Consider the following 14,872-nt stretch of genomic DNA (forward strand, 5'->3'; position numbering starts at 1 on the left):
ATCATTCCTTATTTCGTTCCTCACAGAGGAGATAACTGCTTAAGTGTGACAGACTGTGTTACAGTTTTTCAGTACTCCTTTCTGCAAATTCACCTTTTCTTATCTTCTACAAATGCTATTTTAGGTCAGAAATGCTAGGTTAGCTAAGAATCCTGAGTGTTATTATATATGCTCATTCATGTAATTACCACCTTTGTGCTGAAGATTCCAGGTAAACCATTTATTATAATAAGCATATTGCTCATTAATACTCATAGATATTCACTCAGTTCAACACCACATGGTTAAGACTACATTTATGACTCTTTCCCAGCCCATCTTTTATCCTCACCTTCATTGTCACTGTGAATAATGCACTCTGCCTCCCTGCACTGCTTCACATCTTGGGACTTGTTTTTGACTGTAGTGGCTCCTTTTGTTTTTGTTTTTTTTGACCTTGACTTCTTGGTCCCTTTGGAAATAATGTTGCAACACTGTAGCAACATTGTACCAAAGCACAAGGTGAATCCTTACAGGAGGAAAACGTTATTTTATTTTTAAACAAAACTCATTTCAGATGCACTTTCATACCCACGTTCTGATATGTGCCAAGTGGTTTGTCCAGCATCCTGGCACTGAAAAATGTGTTCAGGTGGTCTGAGCAGAGTTCCTTGTGATGACACAGGACAAAGGATGCTGGCTGTCAGGCCCTCATCATGTCTTCTGGATTCATTTTAGTTAGGTGACTCTCTGCTGGTTTCAGATGTGCCTTTTTGCACGCTCTAGGGGCTGAGAGTGACTAGTCTCTTCATCCTGTCCCACCTTGGCAAGGCGTCAAGACTGACTCACTGATGTTTGTCTCCTGATCTACATGTGGTTAGAATCATCAGGCAGCTGCATCCTGGGATCTTAACATCTGGTGAACTAGGTGCTGTGGACATCTGTCACTTACAGCCCTTCTGTCTGTCTGGCACTTCCCCATCTATGCATTCACATTCGTTCTGTTTGTGGCAGTTCTAACATTTCTATTACAATTCTTAGTACCGGGTGCTAAGGATTTTTCTTGGCTTTGTGCCTTGTCAGTGTAAACTGCCTCTTCGTTTCCTTCCTCTGGTCCCTTCTTCACTGCTGTAACAAATAAAAACAGCTATCATTCTCTCTTGAGAATTTCATAACTGAACCCCACTATATCCAGTTTAACTCTGCTGGCTGTAGAAGTCATCTGGAAACGTGTATTGGTGGACATCTGAATTGCCAGTTAACTTTGAAGAAGAGCTTCAGCTTTGCATTGGTGGCTAAAATTATAACTTACTTGGATAGCAGAGGTCTGAGTAAATAAACCGCACTGTACAAAATAAGAACAGTCAGTCTTTTACAGTGTCATTGTTTCAGAAGGATTTTTTATCATTACATTGGGTTTCTCCACCCCCCAACTCCTTTCAACATCAAGATACTTTGATGATTATTGCCCTAATTGTGTATACCTGAACATAATTGACAACATCTAAATGAAATGAAAAATACCATGCTAAACAAAGTGTAACAATATCAAACTGTGTTTGTTGAGGTTTTTTGTAGAGCTTGTGGTGAAGGTTTTTCCATTTCCAGCAGAATACTACTCTTATTTCTAGCTTGGTAGGTTACAGGACCTAGCATTTATGTAATTTGCTGTAGAGGAAGTCTTATTACTGACCCACAAAATTTGTATAAACCACTGATGTGTATTTATATGGTCAGAAGACAAAATGTTTTCTCGGTTCAGAATGAGGTTTGGGCGGTTTAACTTTAGTAATATTAAAGAAGGTAGTTCTCTGAGGTTACCAAATATGATGGGAGATTTGGAAACAGTTCAGGATTTAAAAAACTTTTATGCAGACGACGGATGACTTTTCAAGGCTGTCTAGTAACTTTATAATGGCAAGTGTCAAGTGCAACATAGGATATACATACATATGACAAACATGAATATGCAGACATTCACATAGTGCTTCTAACACCATAAGTCTATGGAAAACGCTTTTTGAATAGACATGTAACTGTTGATATTTACTTTTAGGGTTATTGTGCTGGGCAGTTTCACTGCAACCAATATGTTGGTTATGTAATAGCTTTATTTATGCTGTAAGATACTGTCTTCTCATGGGAGTATTTTAGAAAATCGTATTGTGGTTTTTTTTTTTAATTGACTTTTTGGGTATCTTATAATTAACACTTTGCATTTAGATTAATTTACCCAGTAATGACTGATGGCATTTGCTATCAGGTGCAGCATTAAACTTCTGAGACTGTTCATTTTTTTCCTGGCCTTATATAGATCAGAGGAATGGGACTTACTTTTTTTTTAGTAGCAGTATTTGTTTGGAGTAGGAAACTAGTAAGGACTGAAGAAAGCTGCCATTTATTTGCTTTTCTGGGGTTTCATACTGAACACATTGTCTGCTGAGTTGTTTTTTTACTAGTCTTTATTAAAGAGATGTCGTATTTATTAAGAGTGTTAATTGCTGACAGATACCCAGGATGTTATCATGAGAGATACCTGTATGACTATTAATTCCCCTTTTCTAGAGCCTGATGACCATCTAACAGTAGCCCAGTCATTAAAGAAGGAATTTGACAACCCTGAAACTGCAGACCTGAAGGTTCTAGTGGATGGAAAATACATTCATGTTCATAAAGTTCTTCTCAAAATTAGGTAAGAAACAAACTGTAGAGTTAAATATAAACTAAACTGTACAGTGTACTCCACTGTCCTGAGTCATTACTGCTCAAAATTTTTGACTTATTCTTACAAACTTCCTTCTCCCTCAGCCAAGGGGTTTACCTGCTACCTGCTGTTCTTCGTTGTTACTCTTTTCTTCTTCATTTCCTTGCTGCTTGGACTTACCAAACATGCTGGCTACTACCAGCCTTTTCATCACTTTGCTCCATCTGACATGTATCTTCCTTCATGCCACCTGAACAGTCTTGACCCTGATTTCTAAAAACCTTTTCCTGCTGAGGAAAAGGCTCATTTCTTTCTGCTGCCTTCCCAGTTGAATCAGTTTTTCCTCCTTTACATGTTTGGGTTCCTCCACTAGGATGATTTGAAGGGTTTGTGTTCATTTTTGCCTTTCTTTCCTTTCACAGGACCCTTCAGTTGTTTCAGCAATTTCTACAGATGCTCTTCAGATTGTATTTGTTTTTCCTTTTTTGTCGCCTACTTGGTTTAAACCTTCTTAACAATGACTTTGAATTTTAAGCTGGCTTCTCATTTTGACTTTACAGCTTTTTGCAGTTTAACACTTTACAGTGAGATTTGACATACGCAGTTCTACAGAGTAATCGCATTGTTATTAACATGCAGAGATTAGTTTGTTATTGCTGGCACAGTTTCTACTAGGATATTCTAGAGACACTGCTTTAGATCTCTTCTGACTTGCTAACTGCTTCTGTTCCACCCTCCTCATTGTTAGAATAACTTTTGCTATTTTCTTTCACAGAATACTTGGCTATCTCATCCTGCTCATCATCACTTTTGTCTTCCTACTTTTGTTCCTGAGTTCCATTGGTGATTTCTTGTATATTACCGCATAAAATTAACATTTCTTTTTAATTCTTGCCTCCCTTTTTTTGGTCTTTTCTGCTCTTTTCTTACTACTCTAGTTACCTGTATTACTATTTTCTTCTCTGGTTTCATTGCTTGTATATTACACTCTAGCTTATAGTCTACCTCTTTGTTTGGAACACCACGTGTCCTTCATCAGATACCACTTCAAATCTTGTGTATCCCCAAAATGTTTCTGAAGTTCTTTTTCCTGATAATCAAACTATTTGTACCTTTTCCTTATTTCTTTTTTCTTGTTCTGCTTTTCTCAGGTTATATGGCATTCTGGGAAGCAAATGTGTCTAATTCTGAAATGGATTTAAATGTATGGCATTATCAAAATAACATGCAGGGATAATAAAGCATCGGGCACAATCTGTAAAATTAATATTTCCTTTAAGCCTTATAGTCTCATGACGCAACTATCAGCGGATAATGTTTTTAAAATGGTATTTTGCAGCATTCAGCCTGTTCCAGAGCGTTGTCATCCATGCAGTGCTGGTAAAAGTTCCTTTTCATTACAGAGTCATTACTTTACGAAGACTTTTTTTCCATCTTGTTCTATGCCTACTGTTTAACTAGATCATATTGTTGGTAGTATTTGCTTGTGATGGTGGTGAAATGGCAGGGCAACACCCAGCTCAGTAAGAGGCTGCCCCAGCAACATACTGCCTGCAGAAGCAGATATGTAAGAGTATGTCCATGGGATTTGTCTGCTCTGCATTTAGCCAGCCAGATTTAGGTGTCTGCTCTGTCTCTGCTCAGAAATAGAAGGGAGAGAGGCACTCCAAAGGATAAGTCACTCCAAGGTACTTTGCAAACTGAAGGATGAGTACCAGCTGATTTTTAGTTATTTACTTACTTTTAAGGGAGCAATGTTTACCACCTTCTCTCTGACTTTTTGCTTTTGTGTGGCGGCACTGGTGCAACAGATTGTTCCCAAGGTCTGTTCCACAGCTGGATGGATAGCACAGTCACCACTATTTAACATGAGGCTCTGGGAAACAAAGCAATGGGTTTAGTCTCCCTCTTCCAAATCCAGAATGTGGTAAAAGATGTGGTGGAAGCTAGATAATAACTTTTAAATTCTTTATTCATTTGACTTGAAATTTATTTATTTTAATAACAAAATAAAATACTAAGAAAAAATCTTTAACCAGTAAAAGCAAATGTGAAGAAGTTTAATAAAACAAATAATTGTTTTTCACTTGTATTTAAGTTATGCTGTCTTTATGGCATAGACTTGTCCCAGAGACATTAAAAGGAAAGCAACCTACCTTTTACATAAAAGTTTTAGTAAAAGAAAAGCGAATTCTGACGTGGTGGGAGAGTTAGAAAGTAAGTAGTGCAGTATAAAAGAGTCCAATTACATTGTAGCTGTTGTAGGAAAAGTTATCTGAGATGACGATGTTCATTTACATCAGCAAAAAATTTGAAAAAAATGCAAATATTACAGTGGGGTTTTTTAGGGAGCAGTAAGTTACAATGACTTGTAAGTTAATGTGAACTGTAAGTTGCAGAGTACAGCTATCAAAGGCAGTGCTTTTTTCTTGTCTGTACCTTGTCTGTCACAAAAGTATTCAGACTTACAAGAAAAAGCTGATAAAAGATCTGGGTGAGAGTGTCTTTGCTTTAAATATTTTAATCCTCGAGTATAATGATTAAATCTAATGCTAAATTGTGTATGGACTCTGGCACTGGAATAAATGCTACCTAAAATAATAATAATTTCTTTCCTCACTAGATCATGTTGGGGAAAGCATGTTGAAATGTGAGAATTGTCTAGATTAACTGTGAACTTTATCTGTTGGGAGCCAGGTAATAGAATTCATAGTTAAAGTAGAATATATTTAAGAAAATTACATCAAAAACACATGGACCATCCTTTAAAAATACTGTAAGGAGAAATGGAGCCTAACATAAAACATCAGTAACAGAAATAAAGGTAAAATCTGAATTTTATATATATGTATAAGGCTTAAAAGCCTTATAAGGCTTAAGGAAATGAACGTGTTCAAACCAAGAAATCGGGTAACTAGAGTTTATGGGTTTGTATTTGGCCTGTTATGACTGACTGATGATTATTCTTTTACCAAATTCTTGGTGCAACTCATCTTTCAAGCTTAACTCTTTACAGTATACAGTCTTTGTTCTTGTTTTGTAGGTGTGAACGTTTTCGTTCCATATTGAATAATGATGATGAAATTATAGAAATGAGTGAATTTTCTTATCCTGTTTACCGAGCCTTCCTGGAATACCTGTATACAGACAACATTAGGCTGCCTCCTGAAGATGCAATAGGTATTTGCTATAAATGGAAATAACTCCAGGTTACTGTTTCTGAAAAGTTCAATTTGTGTATTGTAACAGAATGAGGAAAGCACGGCTTGTTAATTTTCATTTTATTAGCACTTAAATCTTGAGTTTAGCAGTGACAGGAAGAAGGAATGCAGTAGCAGGAAACATGCCCAAGCAGAATGAGTTGTGGCGATGCAGTAAAGTCAAAGATGAAAAGTGTTCAAAAAACTCCCTGTTTCTCATATTAAGGACTATTTTTTTTTTTTTCCTTAAAAAGGCAATAATGCCATCCTAAAACTTTTCTGTTTGAGTTGCTATGGTGATTTGATCATGATTGAAAAGGGAGCTGTTCCCCGCATGAATTTAAGAGGATGTTAGTCACTAACTGACACCTAGAATGAGATCCTATACAGTGAACAAGATGACGGAACACCTGCATGGTAATAAAAGGGTCCCTTACTGATATGTCTTTTGAGGACCTTTAAAAATGTACACATCATCTAGAGAGAAAAAAAATAGAACAGGTCTTTGATTAATTCAGCCTAAAACAATAAGGTAATTGATCAATTTGAAAAGAAATTGGTATGTTTTGCGCCAGGATAGTTAAAGCTGTGTGAATTTTCACAGGACTGCTGGATTTGGCAACACTGTATAGAGAAAACAGGTTGAAAAAGCTTTGCCAGCAAACGATCAAACAAGGCATTTGTGAAGAGAATGCCATTGCTCTTCTTTCCGCCGCTGTCAAGTATGAAGCTCAGGTAAGGAGGACTTCTCTTCAGACAAACAGTTGTTTTCTGAGAAATTAAACTGTTTAATATAAACATAACTGCATTTGACTGATGAGGCATGATTACCGCAATTTCCTGTTCTGGCTTCTCAGATGTTTGTTTTCCCCTCTTTAAGCTATAAAAAATTGCAGCTACTAGTGTTTTCTTCCTGACCCTTTTGGCTTGCACCTGTGAGTCGGGACTCTTAATCTGCTTCCTGCCTTGTCATCTGGCACAGTTCAGCATGGCATGCAAATTTATCATCGCCGTTTAGTTCTCCACCTTTGGATTTTGCGTTGCCCGTTCATTTCCGGAGTTCTCCACCTGATCATTTTGTCTGGTACAGTCATTCTGGTACCCCCCTTTACACAGGCAGTGGGAGAATTGCCCTGTAAAGTCCCTTCCTATTTAGGCTTGTGCTTATATTAAAAAAAAAAAAAAAAAAAAAATCCACTTATCCCATGTTGTTTACAATGAATCATACTGACATACAACAAATTACCTATTGTTATTCCTCTCCCTATATCCTGTCATCTGGTATGCCCTTGGGTCTGGAAAATTTCACTAGCACTCTACCTGTTACCAGTAGTACTGCAAGTGGTTTTTTTGTAAACAGACAAATACCTTAAAGTTTGCTTTTTTCAACTTCTTAGTGCTATACTGATTGTGGAAATAATGATGTGGTGGGTTTTATTATTCAAGAAATCTGCATATGTATTTGAAACTTAGTAGCTGTTGTTATAACTGAGCATCTTACTTGAGAAATCCTCATCTTTCTGTTCAAGATTTCTTCTGCTTTACAAGAATAAAACTAACATAGCCAAACAGAAGATTACCTATTAGAAAAGCCAAAATATGTAGTTGGTAACAATGTTTTTTAAAAATACTTGGTTTTTTCTTTTGCCTGGCCATGAAACGTAGGATGAAGTTTTAAAGGAGGAGAGGCTAGAAGTGTAATACAATGGATTGATAAACGGTTCCAGGTACAGGATGAAAGTGGAAAGAAGGGACTGAAACAAAACTGAGTTAAAGTTGCAGTAGTCTGTGCTGTGTGGAGGCCGTGTACTTAATGAGATGAATTTGTGTAGGAACTGCAGAGAGGAGGACAGAAGTCAGTGACTTTTGTGAACTGAAAGAGAAGGTATCGTTACATCAGTAGATGAGATTATCAGCTGCCAGTTTTAAGGCAGTTGTAACCACGGTATCAGTAATGGAAGGCATGAACAGTTGAGGCAAAGAGGAATAGTACTTTCAATGTGTTGTAGTGGTAGAAGCCGAGCGTATCAGGGAAGACCCAATGATTTTATTCTCCTAACAGCAGAAATTTTCATTAGAAGTTTACTCTGGAGTTTCTCCTCTTACAAGCTTTTCAACAGTTTTGAACATCTTCAAAGCAGAAGTACCTTTAGTTGCCCTGTGTCAGGTGAAGTAATTAAAGAGCAGTTAAAGATACATTTAGGTGTATTGTGAAATAGTAAAACTAGCCTGGACAAAGTACTAGAGTTTATATGGCTGAAATACCATTAAAGGGTTTGGCTAGATGACTAAACATACGTTACCCTCCTCTTCCTTCTATGATTCAGTGTTTACTCTGTATACCTAGTATTATTTCAAAACATGCAACATTTTAACACTGTCATCAGATGATGGATTGGTTCAACTGTCCCAGGCACAGCGTGTGCCAAACTCAGGGCTGCATTGTTGCCCTCCTCCCTTCACCCACAGCTCGGGAAGGGGTATCGTAGAACTGCTTCAGAGAAAACGCAGCACAGTCTCTGTCTAAGGAATTGTGAAGTAAGCCTGGATCTTTTAGCATACTACATTAATACAGCAGAAATCTGTTTGAGAACCACGTGCAGTATATCAGCACTTTGGTAGAAAACTGTTCAAAGAAAGATTATGAAAGAGGCCTAGTATTCTGGAAGTTTGAAAAGACAGAATTGGGTTGTTTTTTTTGTCATTAAATGTGAAAACTGGAAATGAAAGATTATAGTGCTGTGTCATCTGCCATTAACATATCAAATAAACTGAAGACTGACTTAGCTGCTATATGCATGTTAGGACTAAAAATTCTTGAAAATATTTTGTCCTATCCTCAGAAAATACAAAGAGTTGCTGCTACAAGTCATTTGCTGTAGTGTGTATCACAAATATGCTTTAAAATTTTAGATTGATCATCTTCCATGTAACAGAATTAAAAGCCAGTATTTCTTGAAACTGCAAAATTAGTGACCAGGATTTTATGGTATCTATGGTTCTCTTCATAGATCAGTACCAGAAAAGGCAGCTGCTATTCATTTTTAGTGTAAAAATTTACACATTGACTGTAAAACAACCCAGGTTCTGGCAGTAGCATTTCAGAGGTCTGCTGAAACTTAAGCTGTCACTGTCTTTGATAGTCTACAATTTTTATTTCTTCTTCTATTCTCATTCCTTTTCTTGCTTTTCCAGTATTTTGATGAGAGATACAATGTACTTCTATGCATTGTTGCTATCTTATTTCTTTTTAAAGGATATTTTATGCTGCTTGGCCTCTCTTAAAGCTTTAGCTGCATCTTGACAGGGGCAATAGACTTGAAACATTCAATCTAAGGAAAAGGTTTCAAAGGGAAATGTAAAGCTATTCTGCTAAATTGCTTTCTATTATTAATCCCTGGCTGCAATGTTTACGTAGTTAACATAGAATGAAACTGGTGTGGAATGAGAGACCTCTTTCTACTGTAACCCTTGAAGAGTTTATATATCATGCATCATACTGCCAATTGAGATTTGTCTTGCTGCTGGCTCCAGCTCTGCTTGCTGCAGAAAGTAATTAATTTTCCTTTAACAGCAAGCTGTTGCATAAGAACCGGCTACAGGGGATTGACCCAGTGCATGGAGAGAAGGATTGCTGCTGTTGTGAGGAATGCGAGTGGGCAGAATTGGCTGTGTGAAGTCATGGTTGTGCGGCTTAACGGCTTGTACCTATCCTATGCTGAACATGTGAACATCCTGTTATAGCAAGACTGGGACAAGACAGAATCATTTTTGCTATTTTGGATTCCCAGTTCCTAGACAGGGGGACACAATTCCTAGGTTTGCCACGGAAGACACACGTATCCCCACATCCAGTTTGTGTTCAGCAAGCGTCACGCAATATTACATCATGTTTTGCTTTTATTTTCAGCAATACTAGGATATCTGCTGTTTTTTACAAGACCACTACTGAATTCAGTGCAGGAAGGAAAAGGAAAGAGTTACTGATGCGCTAGTGGTTGTATGTTGGGAAAGTTGATGGGTTCACTTATACTAATAATTTTTCTAACGAGCTCAGTAAATGTGATGGAGTCATATAGTTGATTTAGATGGCTGCTACTCTTCCCCCCCCCCCCCCCCGAGGTGGTTTATTGAATAGTTTGTACTAACAAATTTCGTCATTATTTGTGATCTGAAGGGGATTGGTAATGTGAACAATCTGGTATACTCTCTGCTAATTAAATGACAGATGTGAAACAGAAAAGTAAAAATAGTAAGTTTCCTACCAGTCATTCATATTACAAGTTAACTCCATTTGTTCCTAGGACTTGGAAGAATTCTGCTTCAGATTTTGTATAAACCATTTAACTGTTGTCACACAAACTCAAGGCTTTGCAGAAATGGACCATGACCTCCTGAAAAACTTCATTAGCAAAGCAAGCAGAGTGGGAGCATTCAGAAACTGAAGTCTGACTACCACCAAGCTGCAGAGCATGTCCTCTTCCGTCCTAGAAATACTTGTCCTTTGGAGAGCTTATCCATGGTCAGAATGTGCAAAGGTTTGGAAAGACAGACTGTGTCCATCAGCTTAGGAAATGCGTAAAAGTCCACTAACATATAGGTTCTGTAAGGATGGCTACAGCATAGGTGTACGGTGGGAGTTCATTGCCAACAGTCAGAATTTAACAGCAGGAGTCTAATGCAGTAACAAGACTTTTGCACTTGGTCAAGTAATCTAAGCTATCATTATCTTCTCTGTCTGTTTTGAAGCTTTTGGGTTTTTTCTTTTTTTTTTTTTTTTTTTTAAACAATCTGCATTTGGATTTTATGGGAGAGTGACCTGTGTGCTGCTGAAACTTCCTTAGTATACTTCTATCACCAAACTAAGTTAATATGCCAGTGGGCTTCTTTTTGCCTGGTTTATCATCCAATGAAGATACAAACTTGGTTTTCTGAACATATGATAAAGTAATATAAATTCTTTAGGATGAGAGGCTTTCTGATTAGTAAGAGAACATGTCTTGGTGTTTATTTGGAGAGTAAATACATCAGCCATTAAGTGTTTCAACTGGATATTACGTTTTTGCATTCCTGGTGCTTATGTCCATTGTTCTAGACAGAATGAAAAGATTCTTACTTTCCATTACATGAAGCATGTTCCCTGGCACCCCAGTGGGCCAGGAAGCATTCACAGTATTTTTTCTGGACTTGAATTATTGTGCTATGTGTTTTGGTACTGAGAGAACCATCTGGTCGCTTGTTACCAACAAAATGAAGCCCAAAGAAAATCTCAAGGGAAGGGAAGTTCCACTTGAAGTTTGTTAATTCCTGTCTTACTATCGATCCTCGGATAGATCATCTTAAGATAAATGGAGAAAAAGATAGTTCTGAAGTGGTAAAATGGGTCTTACAATTAAATCCAAGAGTGACACTCAGTCTTTTTCACAAGGCAATAAGGACACCTTGTCCAAATGCATTGTTTCAAGTTCTTCGGTCAGTGCCATGAGGCAGGCCTGTTTGAGGTGAGAGGAGTTGCCGTCCAGACACGTCGCTCTCATCACTGATCATTGAGGGCACCAGATGGCTGAGGTAGAGTAGACTAATTTCTGACCGACTCTGTTATGGTGAAGCCACACCTAGCGTGGCACAGAGGGAGGTTTGCCCCATTGCAGAATATGCTGAGCTCATGAAGCACTTACTTGAATTTTCTAATAGGCGTTGAATTAACCCTGAGAAATTACTACTTTTTTAAAAATTTTGACTGGGTGAAGTGGCTTTAAGTGCCCTTTGTAGTATTTTACAATGGAGGTGGCAAGAAGCTGGATGACCAGGCTCAGTACACTAATATAGTTAGTCATGCGACCTTCCTTCAGATCCTTGCCACGCTACAGAATTCTTCGATACTTTTTCTTTTAATCCTCAAAATGTCTTTTCGAATTCCCGTAAATGACTGCGGCCTCATTTCTAAAGTAGAAATAACTGTCCTTTTTTATACTGGAGGATCATTTCTCAAACAATCCTGTTCCTTAAGGAGAAGGAAGAGAAGCACATTCTCAGAGAACAAGGTGAGAATTAGTAGGTAGTGCCTCTCTTCACATCAGTCCCTGCAGTGTGAGTGGAAGGGTGAGGCATGCAGGGAGCAGAATTTGCTTAGGAAGAGGGCCATAAGCAAATTATTTTGGAAACGCTGTGGTTAAAAAATTACTTCTCTTTGAGATGTGCCGCAGACTCTCACTAGAAATAAACTGGATCATCTACTTCTAACAAGTGTGTCCTGCCACCCCCTCGGTGATTAGTACCACTTCCTCCAGCAGCACAAGTCCATACTTCAGCAGCTGTGTCAGTATTTTGTATTCAAACAGAACTGGTCAAAAACTTTCCAGTACATAATGCAGTTTCATCAAAACCACAGCTTCGCTGGGGCCTGAGATCGGTTTTGATACGTTTGTGTTGAAAAGCACGACTCTGGCACACAGAGAGGTTAATGTAGACAGTAACGCAGTATCAGGGTAGGGCATGACTTGCCTGCAAACCCTGTATGATACAGCCCAGCAGTAATCACACTGAAAGCACAGACACCCGTACTTCTATGTAAGCCAAGGCTGGGTAATTCCAGATGCTTTGGTTAAGCCAGGGATGACTGGAGTGAACTCTGCTTCTTTCGGCTCTGGGCACAAAAGCTACCAGGTTCACCTGCCAGCATTTTCTTAGCCCCAGCAGCGCACTTAGAGGGTGTACTGCCAAAGCCCAGCCTCTGGGTAGCGGCTCGTACTGGATCCTGCCCCACGTGCACGGCGCTGCGCTGGCACGCAGCCAGCCTTGCTAGGAAATGGAGCCAGCTGGGCACCCGTGCCATGCGTAACAGCCTTGCGGTCACGCCGGCCCTCCCAAGCAATGTACTGTAAAAGGTCTCTCCAACTCTTTCTGTTGCTTTACTTAAAGAACCAATCCAAAACTGTCAATGTGAAATAATCGTTTTAAACTCGCTATCTGATCAGAAATGTTCTCTGCTCAATGAAGAGCCTGGCTCCCTGGAGACACCGCTCCACGGAGTGATAGTGCTGGGGAGTGATACAGCTCTTCTAAGCTGCCTCAAGTTCCTAACACAGTAATTCAACAACTACTGTAGTCACAATGGCATGCTTTCTTAGCAAGGCATTTTTGACTTCATATAACCAATGGTGCCCTTTTTTTTCCCCCCCCAATTCATTTCTTTCCTGTTCATAATTTCCAACCTACTGTGCAATTTCAGAGTAATTGACAAAGCCTGTAATGTTGAGGAAAAAGCTTCTCTGGACTGAATGAGGGTGGTTCTAAAGATCCCCTGTGTCAGTGCTGGCTTTTATTCATGCTATATGTATCATCTGACCTGGATGTGATAGTATTACGTTCATAGAGGCACTTATTTATTTAATTTTTTAAACTTTCATTGCATGCACTTTCCTTGGCACTTAAAGGTCAATGTTTAAAAAAAAACATACTGGCTTAGGTGGTTAAATGTGGATACCTGTATATAAATATGTGCTTGAAACCTGATCACAGGACATTTTAGAAGAAATTAGGCATGCATTTTACCATTGTGAGATGGTCTGCAACAAACTTAAGTTTGTGGATCTTGCAGGTTAAACACTTAAAAGTATTTAAGTATGTGTAACTCTGTTCTAGGACATCACAGACAAAAAGGTATTCATTAAAAAGTGAAAATAATGTCAAGTGTAAACTCATCTGGGGTTTAAACAGAGGGACGTTCCACTTTGCAGAAAGGGAACCAGGTGGGTAACTTTCTGAATCAAATGGCATTTGAAAGAAAAAGAAATTACAGGAATAGGGTCATTCAAAGCTTCTCTTAAGTTACTGAAGCTAAGAGCCAGCATTGTATTGTCATCTAGTACCTACCCCTAGAGTTCTGTTACAATGCCTGATAACTATGTAAACTGCTGGGTGTATATGATCTGAACAATTTCTGTGGGGTTTTCCTCATAAGACAAAGCATTTACTTACTCCATAGAGACAGGACTCATTGGCTATTGCCTAATGATGTAGAACGTTTACAACCTGAACATAAAACTATGTTTTCATTTCCTGTTTCTTTATAAACTTGCCTGGTTTTAACAGACCATTAATAAAAATGCTGTAATATATAAAAAGTACGAGTGGAAGTTTTTTCCTTCCTTTTCAGTAAGTGATGCTTGTAAACAGAATTGACTGCTTAGTAGCGTGGGGGGAAAAGAGAGATAAAACATATTTCAGAGAGATAGTTTGAAGACTATTTGTGTTCTTGAGAAAGTAACTGCCACCAGATAAAGCATTTGTATGCAGAATGAAAACTGAGACACAAAAAAAAAAAAGCTGGAGAATTTGCATAAGTGTATTTCCACCTTTCAAAGAAATTAATGCCCTTGTGACTTAATTACTAAAACCATCCTCAAAACACCAATAATTGTTTCTGAAGCAAACACAGCCATCATCATCTTCAGCTGTTTCACATTTGACACAGGTTATCTTCCTCCAGCCACTCGTGCACTTCAAAAGACGCAGTTTACACATTCCCTGCATCTGTTCAGGTACCTGTGAGGAACTCGCTATTTACTACAGCCTCTCTGGACCAGCACTGCGTAATACCTTATTATGAAAAGCAGGGTGGCGAAATGATGGGAACACTTCTAAATGCAGGCACCAGCTTCTCTGCGGGACTGCCTGATGCGCCTCCACGAGGGCTGTGCCAGCGACCCAGACCATGATAGGGGCCTGCATCAGCCAGAAGCATTACCAGTGGTGACCCTGAAACAAAAGCCCTGGTGAGAACAACATTTCCAGAATGTCCTATGGACACTCCTGAAGGTAACTGCAAGCCCAACCTGGACCTCTGCACCAAGAGGGAATTACTGGAGATGGAGTGACCTCTGCTTGTACCAAGCTGCTGAATCCTGGTGGAAGTATGACAGAAGGACCTCATTACCATATGACGTCACCTTCTCTCTAATAAAAGAAAACTACTACCAACTATAAA

The 14,872-nt window shown here is 38.7% G+C and overlaps 1 protein-coding gene across 22 annotated transcripts in view; it reads left to right on the forward strand.

Moving 5' to 3' along the window:
- The window catches only part of LOC130144957 (RCC1 and BTB domain-containing protein 2), a 34,491-nt gene extending 23,834 nt beyond the window's left edge, over window positions 1–10,657 (forward strand). For 21 of the 22 annotated variants that reach the window (XM_056329260.1, XM_056329263.1, XM_056329268.1 and 18 more), the window contains 4 exons: window positions 2,545–2,671; window positions 5,727–5,863; window positions 6,488–6,618; window positions 10,188–10,657. In XM_056329260.1, coding sequence (XP_056185235.1) covers window positions 2,545–2,671; window positions 5,727–5,863; window positions 6,488–6,618; window positions 10,188–10,328 — 536 coding nt within the window. In that variant the 3' untranslated portion in view covers window positions 10,329–10,657. Of the gene's footprint in view, window positions 1–2,544; window positions 2,672–5,726; window positions 5,864–6,487; window positions 6,619–9,457; window positions 9,984–10,187 lie in introns of those variants that run through there. The other variant, XM_056329269.1, reaches the window with a different exon arrangement.
- Window positions 10,658–14,872: the final 4,215 nt, after the last annotated feature.

This window comes from Falco biarmicus, chromosome 2, assembly GCF_023638135.1.
Source record: "Falco biarmicus isolate bFalBia1 chromosome 2, bFalBia1.pri, whole genome shotgun sequence".
In the NCBI taxonomy this organism is placed as follows: domain Eukaryota; kingdom Metazoa; phylum Chordata; class Aves; order Falconiformes; family Falconidae; genus Falco; species Falco biarmicus.